The following is a 15,301-nucleotide window of genomic DNA, read 5'->3' as shown; positions in this document are numbered from 1 at the left end:
CTTTTATTTGAGCTCTAAATTGTGCCTGCAGAGACAAGACTCTATAAGGACCAGTTCCAAGAGCACCCAACCACTGCTTAATCATATCCAAGTGTTAGAAAAAAAAACATCATTAACAAATATAAGAATCTCCTTGAATAAAAACACTCCACACTACACTGACAAAACTGAAGTATCTGCAAAAGCAGTGTTCCAGGTATAAGCTGTGGTACTTGTAGGTACCATCCTGTACCTAAAATTTCCACCTTTAATTCATTTATTTTTTAAGAACGGAACCCTTGGAATAATTTTTCCAGGCTCTCTGAGGATTTTACTCATCCATCACTACCATTTTTAAGTTCTTGTTGACTGTGACAGATGGAAGATCACCTGATTTTTAAAAACCTCCCATCTCCCTGCATTATTTACTTCTACCATAAGAAGAAAAGCAAAAATGTTCATGTCCCTGCTTTCTGCATATGGTCTTTAGCACCTCCAGCCTCTGTCTCTAAATAACTTCATGAACTTCTCCACTGATATTTTCAGTCATTCTCAAGTTACAGTCAAGTCACAATATGAAGCATGATGCTGCAAACAAATGAATTCAGGGATGAGAATATAAATTAGCATTTTATTATTCCACCGTATCTCAGTGCAAAAGGCTTTTGGAGCCCCCATAAGAAAAAGATTAGAAAAAAGATTAAAAATTAACTGAGGACTGTAGATCATGTTTGTAACAGTATGCCAGTGCTCCATAATTAGACTTGCTTCAATGGGCACAGGAAATCCTGACTTCCCAAGGTATACATCCCAATCCTCAGTATAAGGAAGGCATGCAGGAAAGCACGAAACGGACCTTATCCTTACAAGCCACTAGATGTGCTCTGTCAACTTTTTCTAACCTGGTAGATTGTTCTTCCTGACTCTTTATTTTATTTGGGGCTATTATATCCTTCAAGCACTACCTTTCGAAGAGCTCTGGTTCTCCAGACTTGCTCTTGTCACCCATGTGCCATGCACACCCGTCACACACAACATGGGGCCCTATCTCTGCTGGCTGGTTCGCTTCATCAGCCGACAAGAACAGCTGAGTGGCAGAGGATGAGGCACAAGCACATGCCCCTTTTCACTACATGGCAGCAACCACTAGCAAAGTAGCAGAGACAGATAGCCAGGGAGAGTCACAGTTTTGGTTATTTCACAGCAACGCTCATCGGGGTTCATCTGTCAGAGATGGGAGAGCATACACCCCGTCAATACACCACAGCCCACCCACACTGCTCTAGCTCCTCTCCATGGTCATATACCCTGGTTCACAGGTCGATGAAACACTTTCTTATTCCTTTCATACCATAATAAAACCCATCAAGTTCTAAGTATCAGCCTCTAGCTTCCTGGAAATCTTTTTCCCAGTTTCTGCACTCCTTCCTTCTGTTCTTAGCTTTTTGCTAGTACTTGCTTCACTTTTATAAGCCTTCACTCATGCTCAACTTATTTCTTTCCAAGGTTTCTTCCCTCCATACCACCTCAAAAGCTGACATTTAGACCACAATGCTCCAAAGAATCGTGGTTTTCCTTTAAGACCCAGCTGCTGAGGTTGGGAACCTGCATGAGAAGTGTCTGCTCTTTACAGGTTTAATAATGTTTTGGGGAAAAAAAAAAAGAAACAAAACTATTTTGATCCTTAAAGGCTGCAAAGAGAAAGCCTGAGAATTTACTACACATAAAACATAAAGGCTCAAAAAAAAACAACCATAGGAATATCTCAGCTAAGTCATTATTATTATTATTTTAATTAAGACTTCTTTTGGACCTGATTTGGGATTCTTTATTGATTGGGCTTGAGAAACACTGCTTAACTCTCTGGCAATTTTATCAGACCCATTCTGCCACCTTCTTACTAACTTAGCACCCAAGAGAAAGGGTACTTAGAGACAATTTTCTTATTTGTAGCCCTTCAGGACTGCCTCACTGCAGTCCTGAGCTGCACTATAAGACTGTTTCAGTTTTCTACATTTCCAGCCTCTACATGGTACATGCTCAGAAAACAGTCTTTGGGTAATATTGCCACCAAACCCTATCAAAATTTCCTATAAAGACAAGACAAATTTTGACTTGCACAGCTGTCTTGTCACTCGTAATAACAGCAGAGCTCTTCAAGGCTGTTCTGCAATTCCTATTAAAATAGCCCAAACTATTTATCTGTCCTTACAGATGGCAATACCATGGTTTTGCTGAGGTTTGAGGTACCTCTCTTCCCCCTCAAGATCTGCTTGAGATCATATCTGGTCTCCACATGAGGAATGGTAAATTCAAAAAAAAAAAAGCTTTGAGTTTTAAAAGTATTGGACAATTTAAAGTCAGAAAAGTTCACTATGACTGAGATGTATATTAAGTAACTATCTGAAAAGTTTATTGAATTTAATTTCAATGTAAATATGTTATATGGAAAATGTATTTTTAAAAAAAGCAAGTTGGCATGGAAGTGAATCACTGTTTTTTCACAGAGAGACTAAAATTCTTCTGTAATTAAATTCCATTCAAGGATTCCATTGGTTTAACAACAATCTACATTTAACTACAGTTTCTTACAGCTAAATTTGCAGAACATCACTATTTATAAAATCTTATAGAAGGCACAAAACAAGTATATACAAAGAAATGCAAACTTTGCAAGTTCCTTTGGATACTTGACTAAAGAGTATTTCTGCAAATAAAGATAGGCATAACTGGAAAATGAATTTATCAAGCCTTCTGCAAGCTGCAAACGCTGATATACTTGTCGACAGCTAAAGGCTTCTTTAATCAATTAGCAGAAAATGTTGATAAAAGATTAGTCTCAGGAAAACTGTACAGTAAATTGCAAATCATATACAGAGAAGTAAAACCATGCTTAATATGAGAAAATAAGCTCAATATAAGAAAATAAGCAGCAGTGGAATCATTTAATTTTCACTTCCAACATGTGCAGCCACCAGTCCCTCCATTTGCAACAAAAATCCCTAACTGTAATTCACATTTTTCATAGCTCAGATTTATTTACTGCTACCTACTGTTTTAGAAAGAATCATTCTCTATATGAATTTTAATATCATCTTAAGGTTAAAAACAATATGCTTTTAAATGAACTCAAGAAATTTAATCACCAGCCAAACTGTTTTTCCCAATTTCTTCAAACATCTGTTTAATTTCTCAATGTGTATCAAGTTAAGTCACAGAACATTTCTTTCTTACAGGTAAAAGGTACACAAAAGGTGGGAGAGCGACAGCATCTAATGTGCCTCAAAAACACAGGTACGCATCACGTAATTCTAACCAGAAAAGTATGCCAAGCTATCTTAATTATCAGGGACACTCTTCTAAGCCCCAGTCTCTCATACTCTACCAGATGATATAGATGGATAGCTTATCTTACTATATTGAGATATTGCTTTGTGTTAACCATAAGGGATCTAGTTGTAGCACCAAGTGGGTTTAGTTAATGGGAGTTTTTGAAGCTTAGCCTTGTGCTTCCCTGAAGTCGTTCCTTGGTCTTTCCTTTCGTCCCCAGCTCTCATTCCTTCTTTATAAGCAGCTGTCCTTCTATACCAGCTTCCTCAGGAATTATCCCAACCCCATTTTCACTTGTCCTCTTCTCAGACTAAACATGGGAATATACCTGCACAAACATTTTTCTTTCAACTAACTCCTAATAGAGCAGCTGTATTTTTTCTATGAGCAGCTAAAAAAGGTCTCCTTCAGTACTACATGGAAAGGTCGGCTACAATTGCCACAAAATGAAACTATATTCCTATCTTTTGTCTCCAGGCTGAATTCTGCTTTCCTATATATCCCTTACATTTGCAGCTACTCGACTGTTTCTAAAGTTACTGTGGATTTACACGTCTTTAACCGAGAGCAACATTTGTCTCCCCCCGTGGCTCCAGCGTAATGCCTTCACAGTATGTGACTGAGCTCAGTATTGAGATTTGAAACTCTCACATTGAATGATGTACTGCTGGGATAATAGTGCTCAACAGACCATAGGGGTTGCAACTTCCAATAGCTGAAGATATATTGAAATGATTACTGATAGTGTATTAAGTCATATTGAGAGATCACGTTACAGAAGGTATGGCCCATGAAGCGATGGGAAACTTTTTAAACCCCTCTGGCTATAGCTATAGTGCTTAATATTTTCACAGGATAACATATGCTTAAAAGTACTTCACAGACTTCAGCTAATCTCCAAAATCACTCTGAGAGACAGGTGGAAAAATATTATCTTCCTTAATTTAGAGCTAAAGAAACTAAGATGAGGAGGTGCCTACAGCTACAAAAGGAAATAATAGAAGAAAGAGGATTAAAATTTGAGACCTCCTGGTTCCAACTTATCCTTCCAAACTGCATCACCATTTCTGGTCATGCTATTATTCTAAACCTTAAGCACTGGCTTGAGCTACCTCCCATAGGCAATAGTTTGAAGTATCACAGAAAGAGAAATAATAGTTTATCCTTCCACATATCCTTCAATTTACTTACAATAACCTATTTTTGAAAAACCTCAGTATGTGGCCACTAGAGGATAACAAAGACATATGAAATTAAGTTAATTATACTTTCAAATAAAGACAACCCTTATAAATTTCATTAATTTTCTACATGGAAAGCCTACAGAAATGCAAAAAAAAAAATTATTATTTTTCTGATGGCAACATTTTGAAGCTTATTTTAACAGAGCTTATATAACATTTCTTGATGCTATGAAAAGCAACTTATGCAGGAAAAAAAAAAAAAAAAAAAAACAGCAGCTAGAGACTTGGTTATTCCACTTCCCATTGCAATGAAGATTTGAATCTTACTTTTTCTGAAAGCATCTTTAAAGAGTTCTTCAAGCTGTCTGGAGAATGCTGGCTTGCAGAATTAAGCAGCAGGTCTGCATGGCTTGATATGAGAGGTTGTAGATGATTGATGTTGCTGAGAACTTCTTTTGCCTTGGCTGTGTTTTCAGGTGAATAGTAAATACACTGGTATCCAGTACTGTAACAACACAGGAAGAGACAATGTCAAAATGATTTCTGCTATTACTAACCATGCTTAATGTGCTAAAAATATTAATGTTAATGTTGTAAGAATGACAGATACCCAAACTTGACTGATATGATAGAAATGCTCCTTCCTTTAAGGGTAAAAACAAGTCCTTATCTGAACATTAGAGGAAAATGGACTGCCCACCACCAAACATCCAGATAGTACTGTTCAACCTAGTTTTGACTAAAATAAACCAAAATCTATTTTCCTTATTTATTTTTTTTAAAGGTGATTCTGGAGAAAATAAAGGTTTGACCAGGTCAGATAATGATCACAAAGAGCAAAAGGTGCCTTTACTTTTCCATCTCAATTCCCCTTTCATATTAACAACTACATTATTTCCAGTAAAGTTATTCCTAAGAAAAGCCATGTGTCTATTTGGCAATGCATCTAGTTTGCAAGAATAGACACAGAAATGTTGGATCAAAGGGAAATACGAAGTTAATTACTACAAAAATACACAAGCACATACTGCTAATTTTACCTGTTTACAAACTACTGCACTTTATTTGCATGATTTGTTTTCCTTCTGAAAACTTATCCCCTCTTCCCCAACACTTACTAATGATACAATATCCTTTTATACCATTATTCCAAAATACAATTTTTAAGCACTGTGGAGTCTTACCAGTATTTTGCTGTACCATACACATTCCCACTTAGAACTCCTGCACACAATCCTTCCTTTTATAAAGCCCTGCTGCAGTCCTTCAGAGAAACCAAAGTGTTTTGCAGATTCAGACTAACTTGTAACAATAACACAGGAAGAAAAAAAAGAGGGCAGCATACAAAGCATGGGTGCCCAGTCTATTTTACTCCTCTGTACCCTGTGCACAGCATGAAGTTTATGCATGTTTTCAACAGCTTTCACTTGATTAACCACTCAATGGAGAGCTCAAGGAACAGGTATGACATGACCTAAAGTCTTCTGGGATAAAAAACAATTACCAGGCAGTTCTAGAGGCCTGTACATGAAGTGCCCAGTTGGCTACCTCACGTAATTATTAATACATATTTAGTTGTCACCAAGCAGCTCCTAGAACATCAACAATGACAGAGCATTGCACACACTCGCCAGCTGCCCCTGTATCCATCTCCTCTTTTCGCTTGTGTCTTTACTTCATTCATCCTTGCCTCTCTTCTGCCCTTCTTCCTCCCAGCTTTATATCTTAACTTGAAGATCAAGACCTGAATTTTGACACTCAGGCAGTTCTTTGAACTTCAATGATAGTTGCTTTTCATTTTAGTCTTTTTTTTTCAGATCTTTTCACTCCCATTTCCTCTTTATTATCTCTTCCAGTTCCCACTCATTAGCTTTCTACAAATAAGAAATTAAATTTAATTGGATGTAAGACATACACACATTCAGAAGTCCAAATGAAGTCACTCCCACAAAATCTAAAAGGCTTAAATCTTTTTGCAAATAAGAAGAGATTGAAGCAGTCTTAAAGTTAAGCATCTTGCTTAGGTACTTGGCAGAGTTACTGTCCCAAATCACACGATATCCCATCCTAATTTTCTTTCACTAATGCCTCCGTTTTTAGATATAATTCTTTGTAGAAGTGGTCAGGATGAATGACAGAGTCAGTGAGGCATTGCCATGCTGTCAACCACACCAAAATTACAATGTCTCCAATTCACAGCCCACTAAATGAGGTACTGGCTACTGAGTGCAGAGGGCAGAATTCTGAATATTTCAACAGAACGAATTGTTGAAACCATCTCTCCTAATGAATTGTGAGAAAAAAAAAATAAAAAATCTTGCCCCTCTAAGAAATGAGGAAATGGTCACAGCTCTGCCTTCAAGGTGGCAACACTGTCAGTCAAATTAGATCCATTGCTACATCTACTGCAACTCTCAAGCTGACAGACTCAGTAGAGAGGGCACAGACAAAGATTAACAGTCTATGTTAATTGTAGCAAAGACAGTCTTAGCACTGAATAATCTCTAATTCCCCTTCAGTCTTCTTCCTTCCTTTATCAAACAGCCTTTTTGCAGGCTGAATTTGGCTAACACTGTTATCAAGCTCACCATGCACATACTCCATTCTGGGATTTCCCTCAGCCCTTAATTCCCAGATCTTTTTCACTGATCTCCCAACTCTAAGCTTCAGTGAGTATTGCAGCAGAAAAGCTACAGACAATGCTATAAGACAGACAGAGATGCTAACCCTGTGGGTAGTTCTCATTCTATTAAAGTAAGTCATAGCTTTTAAATAAAAGAAATTGTGAAGAGATAATAACTCTTTCTTTAGAAGGAGATTTCCTATCAAGCCTCATGATTAACCTTTCCCTCAAACCCCAGAAAACACAAAAACAACCCCAAAATTCAGTTTCTTCAGTACAAATCCAAAGGAAGTGAGCTATTGTTTTTCAGATACAACATGCCTGGGGGGATATCTGGTGTTTTATAATTGATGTGTCCCGACACTGTTGCATCTAAGATTAGTCTGAAATTTTCTGTTGCTTACCATTCATGAAAAGGCATTTATGCTTCCAATTCACTGAAATGAGCCTCCTTATAAATAAGTACTATTAGAACTTGCTGCTACATATATTTAATGCACATCAGTAATACTGCTTTAAAGAAGCTGCTGCCCACAGAAGATGCACAGAATACAGAGAAACTTTCTACAGGTGTTCTGATGTAGAAACTAGATGAAAGGAATAACAGGTAAGAAGAAAACTTCTGCATTCGGTAAAAGACCACATGGGTAGGCCCAGTGCAGGAAATCAGCAACACTATGAAAAACTACCCTTGATAAATAGAATATATTATTGATTATGTATCTCTTGAAAGTCTATAATAATGTCTTCTGGTTTAAGTTTCAGAGGTTTCACTTCGCATAGAAAATGACTTTTGCATCTTGGCACCACCATTAACTACATCCACGTGAGTGTCAGTAGTCATTTAGGCTTTAGAACTGCTTTAATAACAATATTATGTAATTGGATAAAGACTATATTGACTAAATCTGCAATTTTAACTTTAACAAAGTTTTTGCCTGAGAATAAATACTGCAATATGCTAAACATCTAATTTTTTAATGACACTCAGAGTAACTCTACTCCTGCTGTTAACTAAGTCATTTGTGTGGCTGAGTTAAATTGTCACCATCTGGGACCGGGTTAAAATCTTTTTAACAATGAACATTTGACCTTACATTTTTCACAGTAAAAACTACAGACATCAATATCCAGAATACAGTTAAGAAACATAAAACAAAAACCCCCTCTCAGGTAATCTTGAGCTTTTGTATATTACTGAAACTACCAGCACAGTGTCTTGTTTTTGAAGGATCTGATGTATCCTTTATGAAGTGGAAAGTTTTGATCAAAACTCAACTGATTACATAAAATACAGGACAATTCACCATATCAGGAAATAAAACCAAGCTATGTGATCAGGGCTGAGATTTTGAAAATAGGAGAGAGCAGATTTTCCAATGTTTTGTTTTTTTTTTTTAACTATATTGTTTAAAAAGTGGAAGTGCTGCCCTCCTCTTTCATTACACAGAGAAAGGTTGGCAAAATCATGGATTGACTTCTCATCACTCCTGCAGCCCACAAAGAAGAAATAAATAGTTTCTTGCTCTCCAAAGAACAATCCTTTCTAATCTTTGTATGTGAAGCACCTCTAAACCCCTTCTTCCGTTTCTTTGCCAGTCCCGGTAACCTTTCTTTCAGGCTTGTTTAAGGAAAAGCTTCAGGCAATTTTGTCTAGAGAGCCGAGTGGCTGGAAAATACTGTGATGAGATTTTTATATCAATGAATAGCACACAAACTGTGGCAGTTTCTCTGTAAAACTTCCAACAACCATAAACATTGATTTTATGGTCTGTCAAAAAACATTCATTTCCATGAAGTCTGTCTCTCTCTCATACATTTATATATAATTATTGACATACATGCATATGTGAAAAGAGAGAAAGTGAGCAAAGGACGTCTATGTGAAAAGTACTGTGCATAACAGTCTGTGATCGCCCTGCAGAATTAAGGTTCCAATTAGATCAAACACAAATCATTATTGTTTCAACATGTCTATGCTTTCCTGTGAAACAGCACCATTTCAGATTCCTCACAGAATAGAAATGGGTGAAGGTTATAAAAATCAGGTGTAGGAACCCTGAAGATCTCACTTTTAATAAAACCTCTGTTAATAACTATGCTAATGAAGAAGCATACCTCACACCTTGACCAAAGATCTAGGCCTTATTAAACAAAAAAGGGGCCTTTCAGAGAATTCATTCTCAAATCAAATAATGATGGTACCCCCAACAAACAAACAAACGAAAAAATCAACCTTCCAGTACTCTTAGCTTTAAGTTTGCTCTAATTTAAAGCAGGATTCTTTTTCAAGAACCTGATTTTTAAAGAACCTGCTAGAAATGGTATAAAAAAAAATTAGTGAATCACAAAAGCTAGTGCAGCTTCTGGGACACCTCTGTTTTTCCTGATGACTAGTACTTGGGCATTAAAATGTTTATAATTACAAAGTTTAAGAAAATAAAACTCTTAGAGTAACTTGAAAGTGATTTATGAACACTTAAAACAGTGAGACATAATATGAGTATAACTTACAGAATGCCTGCCTGCACAACTAAACTCTACAAATAAAGATTTGCTGTGCCATCTAGATTGATGAGAAGACGAGCCCTTTCATTTCCTGGATGGAGAAGTAATCTATACTGGCAGGCCAAGAGAAGACTAAATCTGAACAACTTTCTCCTTTAGATACAAATAAGGAAGAAAATAAGTAATAAGAACCAATATCATATCATGAAAAAAAAAAAAAAGAAAAAAGAAAAAAACAGAATAAATACATTTCATACACAGATAATTAATTGCATTATACTGCAATGGTTTGACATACTTCAATCAGCACATTTCAGTTATTTAAGTGGTGCCATGCCTAAACAATTAAGAAAAGCATCTTTTCTCTTACTTATGAAGTTCTTGTGAAGTTCACTGCTAGCTACTACAGGGACAAGAGCAACACAGTCATACCTTACAGACATGCTTGATGTTTGTAGTGCTGAGGCAGTTTATTTGCCACTTTTCTGCAGATAAAGAACTGTAAAGATTATAAATGGGTTGTAAAGCAGTGTGCCTCACTTCAGATCATATATGGCTAAGTTAGCCATATATGGCTAACTTTTTGCATCTCTTATTCAAGACCATGTTTTTCAATTGATTTTTATTTTTTTAGTATTACTTGCTTGGGGACAAGCAAAAGAAAGTTACATAAAAATACTGTGTTGTTAATAAATATTTCTTAAAACTTCCCCTCTTTGGTCTGTACAAACATCTACATTCCATGTAATAGAAAATATGCCACACATCTTCAAACAGATACACTTATTACACATTCCTCTGATAAACTTCCATGACACATATGTTTCATTGTGGTTTTGGTTTGGCAACTGCAAATGCAATTACATCTTGCAAAGTGAGATATAACCTTGCTAACAGTTAACACTTCCTCTTGTCTGTTAATTCCACAAGCACAGGTTTGAGCAAGGAATATTTTGCGATATGCTGACACTGTCGAATATTTCAGTAAACTGTTCTACTAATCAGCCTGAAGGTCAAATGCATGCAAGACATTCTGTCATATGCATCAACAATGATGTCTTGAAAGCTACCGGGACTAGATTGAGAAATAATCTCTTCCCACATCTTTCTCCAGGTCTTTAGCTCAGTTAGCCCAGAGGAAACGGCAGCTAAATCTGCATTTTTTTTCCTGCTCATTTCATATTCTGACTGATATCTCAAGGTGTCATTTCTTCCTTCAACCAAAGCTTCAGAAAAGCTGCTGCAGTTGTAAAACAGAAAATTTAAATTGTAAAAGCTGCCCTCAGAAATGCCAAGTGTCCTCAAAGCATCCTCATGCAGTTAAATAAACAGGTGCATACAAAATAAAGTTGTCATTGCCATAGTGAAAGAAATTTCTCCATGGTAAGAATGAGAACAGCCTTTTCAAGCATCTATTTAAAGCACTTCCACTCCTGAATTTTCAAGTAACTGAGATCATATTCAGAGCATGCTTTCTCCTATCTTTTGACCCACCCAAGTCCTTCCAACTGAACACAAAAAAAAAAAAAAGTGTGGAGTTTCCTTGGAGCTCTTCTCAGCAACAGAAGAGATGACGACTTTTGGAGGTTCCCTTCTTTCTGCTTCGTGGAATTCATACACTGAGAAATCTTGAAGGAGTAGTAAGTGATTCACGAAAAACTGCAGTTCCCTATTGTCAGCGCTCAAATTTAAGTTTGTTATCCTGACTCCAGCTTTTTTGTTTTTCCTAGGAATAGTCTGAAAGGATAGCAACATAGGGACTCTTGCTAGTCCTAGAGACAGACTTCCACTCTTCCAGGTGAAGAGAGAAACAAAGAAAACTGGACTGCCAGAATATGGTCCAGTTCGATGTCCTCAAAAGTCACCAATCTAGAGGTGCTTCTGAGAGATGCAGAAATATCTCAGAAGCAGGGAAAATATATGAGGACGTGTAGGCACTCTGAAATAGGTATGAAATACTTTAATAGAACCTGCTCCTGATCACAATCCTCTGTGAACTCAGAGGGCTGTATAGTTTAGGTCAGTGAAATCAAGATGAATGAATATAAACGAGGAGAGGCTGTGCTGCAATGAGTATCCATTGCCATCCTAGCCTTTTGACACTTAACACTGCACAGGACCCAAAGGTCTAGCCAATGTTCTTCTCCCCTGTTACAGGCGACTATGAAACAAGGGCATCGGCTATTCATTCCTAAGAGATGCTGCAGGTCTTTTCAAGAAAGACCTCAATAAAGACTATGACTCTTTGCTACGAGGCATTTTCCCTTTTTTTCCTCCAATTAACATAAATCACAGATAATCATTTCAAGTTTACCTTGCAGCTATCCTCCAGTTTGGGAAATCATATTCTGTCAGTGTGGATAAGTTCCAAGACAATGCAAGTGAGAGACAGCTCATTTTCTGAAAGCTGAATATTTTGAGGGCTAGAACTGCAGAATTCTTCATGTTACTTAGAACTTAAATTTCTTTTAATGAAAGATAATAAAGAGTGTGTCCTTATCCATATTATTAAAATAGTTGAAATAGTACTTAAATATGATGTTTGTATTTAACGCATCAGATGAACACAGATTTGGAGATTATTTTGAAACACTGACAACAGATACTTTATGAAATGTCTTTAGACATTTTCTTCTTAAGGAAGCAGGAAATTTATAGGCCTCCTGTTCATGGTAATAAGGCTGCCTGCACCAGTCTGCTGGCAGGAGATTAGGTACCTACTGTCAACACGAAGTCCATCCACAGGTCTCTAATGATAAACAGTATTTATATTTCATTGGCAAGTTTTTTCACCAGAAGTGGCCACAGAATAAGGTTTTTATGCCCATGCAGTACAAAACAGAAAAATGAAATTAAAAAACACAGTTTTCATAGCAAATGCATCTGCTGTTGTTTTTGTTTTTTAAACACTAATGCCAACTTGTAGTCAACTTTGCTTCTAGCCAAATTCAAAGTAGTTAACAGTAGATTTTTATAATTTATCATCTTTTCATTCCTTATGATATGGTATCTATTATATATTTTGGAATGCCAAATACGAATCAAATTAAATTAATTTTCCATGAAGAAATTGATTTAGATTAGCATACACATGTACCTCCTCTCAAATGCTGTACCATTAATTGCACAGTGTGGCACAGGTTGTCCAAGTGCAGAGCAGTCACAACATAGTCACAGCTATGGGTGCACTGACAGCTTGTCAGGCTGGAAAGATTTTTTTGCAGACGTGCCCAGGGCTGTCAAAAATGAAAATGCTACTGGAAACCATTGTGTTTTTTTTTTATTGAAAAGTTGTCTATAGCTGCTTCCTACTTGGTTGCAAGCGTTACAGAAGAGATTACTCATTCTGAGGAGCATGTTTTCAAGTATAGGTACTCCTCAGGCTTCCTGAAATATGGGAAGAAAATTTCACAATTGTGTGTTTGTGTCCAAAATAAATCTTGTAATGCCAAGTAAATTGTGCTTCAATTTTGCCATCTAGCAAAACAGGGAAGATAAAGAAGTTACTTTATGAATGAATCATTGTCCAGTCATACTAGATTTTCATCTTCCATGCATCCAGCAGGGGGAAACTGTTCTGTAACTCAATGAGGTCCTACTATTACAATGCAGCTTTAATGATCTTTTCCTACCTATTACAGAAATACTTACTTTCGCCTTTCTGCCTCAAATTTACTCAGCAGTTTTCGGAGACCACCATTCTTAAATCCCTGGAAATGTGCTGCTGGGGCTCCCACGGTGATTACATCATACAAAGCATCTGAAACAGGAAGAGACAAGCACAGAGATTTGTATGCCCAAAACATAGCAATACTATAGCAATGCTACTCTACAAGACATTAGGAGAACAAGTCTGCATTATTTCCAAGGAATAATTGAGAACCTGTCTCAAGAAGGCCCAGGAGCTAGTTAATATTTTTACACTTGCACACCTCAGAAAGTTTACCTGATTTATTACTACATCTATTATGTGCCACAATGTAAAAAAATACTCTAGCTCTGAGGTTTACAAAGCTGTGAAGTAAATTGGTCCTTTGTGTATTTCACTTTATTACTTCTTTCATTATTTAACTTGAAGTCATACTGAAACACACAGATTGATGCATTTTGGAGTTAAGAAACCATCATGATGAAGTAGTCTGACTACCTGAATAATACAAGTTACAGAATTGCAGCTAATGATTACTGCATCAAGCTAATGTCTTCTGGTTGAGTGAGGGCATTTTTTTTTTCTTAAGTTGATTTAAAGACTTCAGGTGACAATGAATTCTTTGCATTCCCAGAGAAGTTGCTCCTGACTAGTAAAAAAAAAAAAAATCCACGTCATTTTTAGACTGAATTAGTTTAGTTCCTGCTTTCAGGTATGACTACCTGCTTAATGCTAAGTTGAAGAGCCCTTTTCTATCACATATATTTACTTTCTATGTATGATTATAAACACAGAACAATTCTGTTATATTCAGCTGAAAGGTTACCAAAATGGGAAATAAACTATGCTATTGAAGTTCTTGCTGACATGACAAACTGTTGTTACTCTGTGCATAATGACATGCATGACGGATATTTTCTATGGATGTCTGCTTACCGAACTGGAGATTGAACGTCTTTTTAAAAACAACCTCTTATTTTGTGCTTGTGATTGTCAGTACAGAAACAGAGAGTTACATCCAAAATCACAATCACTCTGTCAAAAGTTTACGTTAGCATGTGCAGAATTTCCATCTGCATTAAGCAGTACCTATGTTGTACTCACTCAAAGTATAAAAATACAGGTCAGACTGAGGCATTTTTAAGATGTTCTTCTAAAGGAAACAGGATTTTTTTAATTGAGAGAGAGAGTTGTTTTATTCATCAAGGAAGCTTTCCATGTAAATTAAAATCTCATCCTCTCCTAAAATAGAACTTTTATTGCATTCTGATGATAAATATCCCTAGAAGCAAGAACACTGTACAAATGATTCACAGCTAATGAACCACATTTTACTTCCAGAGCTGAATCTCAAAGCATATTTGCTCAAATTGATTTGAACTCTAATGAATTGGTGGCTCTTCAATTCCCACTTGAGGAGAAGCAACATAATTTCATTAGCCTCATGTGAGCCTCAAGATTCGTAAACAGCCCATTCTTTCAGGTCTTCAGTAAGTTTTATCCATAACGCATAACCTCTGGCTACTAGACCTCCAGTGCTGACAATAGTTCTATTGCTTAAAGCAACATCGGTTTGGGACTAAAATAAGAGCGAAACTCATCAGGTTAACTGGACAGTGGCATTCAGAAATGTTTCCGGATAACTCATAAAGCTATAGGAAAATGTATACAAGACTAAATCCTGCTGCTTTTGCTGACTTTGTCTTAAAAATAGTGGTGCTGTTTACAGCTACCCCAGGGGATTTGCCCAGAAGGCAGCTTTCATTCAGCATGGGGCCTTCCCTGCACAAAGAGCAACTGTTTCAGATCCAAACATACCCAGACCAATTGAGCACCTCTTGCATGCAACAGAACAAGGAAGAGTGAGGGCAGCAAAAAAGAAAACAACTGCGACCCTGGTGCCAGGCACAGGGCTGTCTCTCTCTCACCTTCCAGAGCATGCTATACTGAAAAGTATTGCAAGGCCTGGGAGGAATTCCTTGTGATGTGCTCTGCTTACACATCAATGCAGCTCCTCATGAAGGACAA

At 36.9% G+C, this 15,301-nt stretch overlaps 1 protein-coding gene across 19 annotated transcripts in view; it reads right to left on the bottom strand.

Moving 5' to 3' along the window:
- Positions 1 to 15,301, bottom strand: part of INPP4B (inositol polyphosphate-4-phosphatase type II B) — a 359,615-nt gene that overhangs the window by 125,246 nt on the left and 219,068 nt on the right. For all 19 annotated transcript variants that reach the window (XR_011808668.1, XM_072036748.1, XM_072036745.1 and 16 more), the window contains 2 exons: positions 13,276 to 13,384; positions 4,821 to 4,998 (listed from right to left, as the gene is read on the bottom strand). Coding sequence is in view for 18 of the 19 variants with exons in the window: in XM_072036748.1 (XP_071892849.1) it covers positions 4,821 to 4,998; positions 13,276 to 13,384 (287 nt within the window). In the remaining variant the exon portion in view is untranslated. The remainder of the gene's footprint in view (positions 1 to 4,820; positions 4,999 to 13,275; positions 13,385 to 15,301) is intronic.

This window comes from Anas platyrhynchos, chromosome 4 (genome assembly GCF_047663525.1).
Source record: "Anas platyrhynchos isolate ZD024472 breed Pekin duck chromosome 4, IASCAAS_PekinDuck_T2T, whole genome shotgun sequence".
Classification (NCBI taxonomy): domain Eukaryota; kingdom Metazoa; phylum Chordata; class Aves; order Anseriformes; family Anatidae; genus Anas; species Anas platyrhynchos.
The sequence above is the reverse complement of the archived record's forward strand: the minus strand, read 5'-3'. Positions and strand labels throughout refer to the sequence as shown.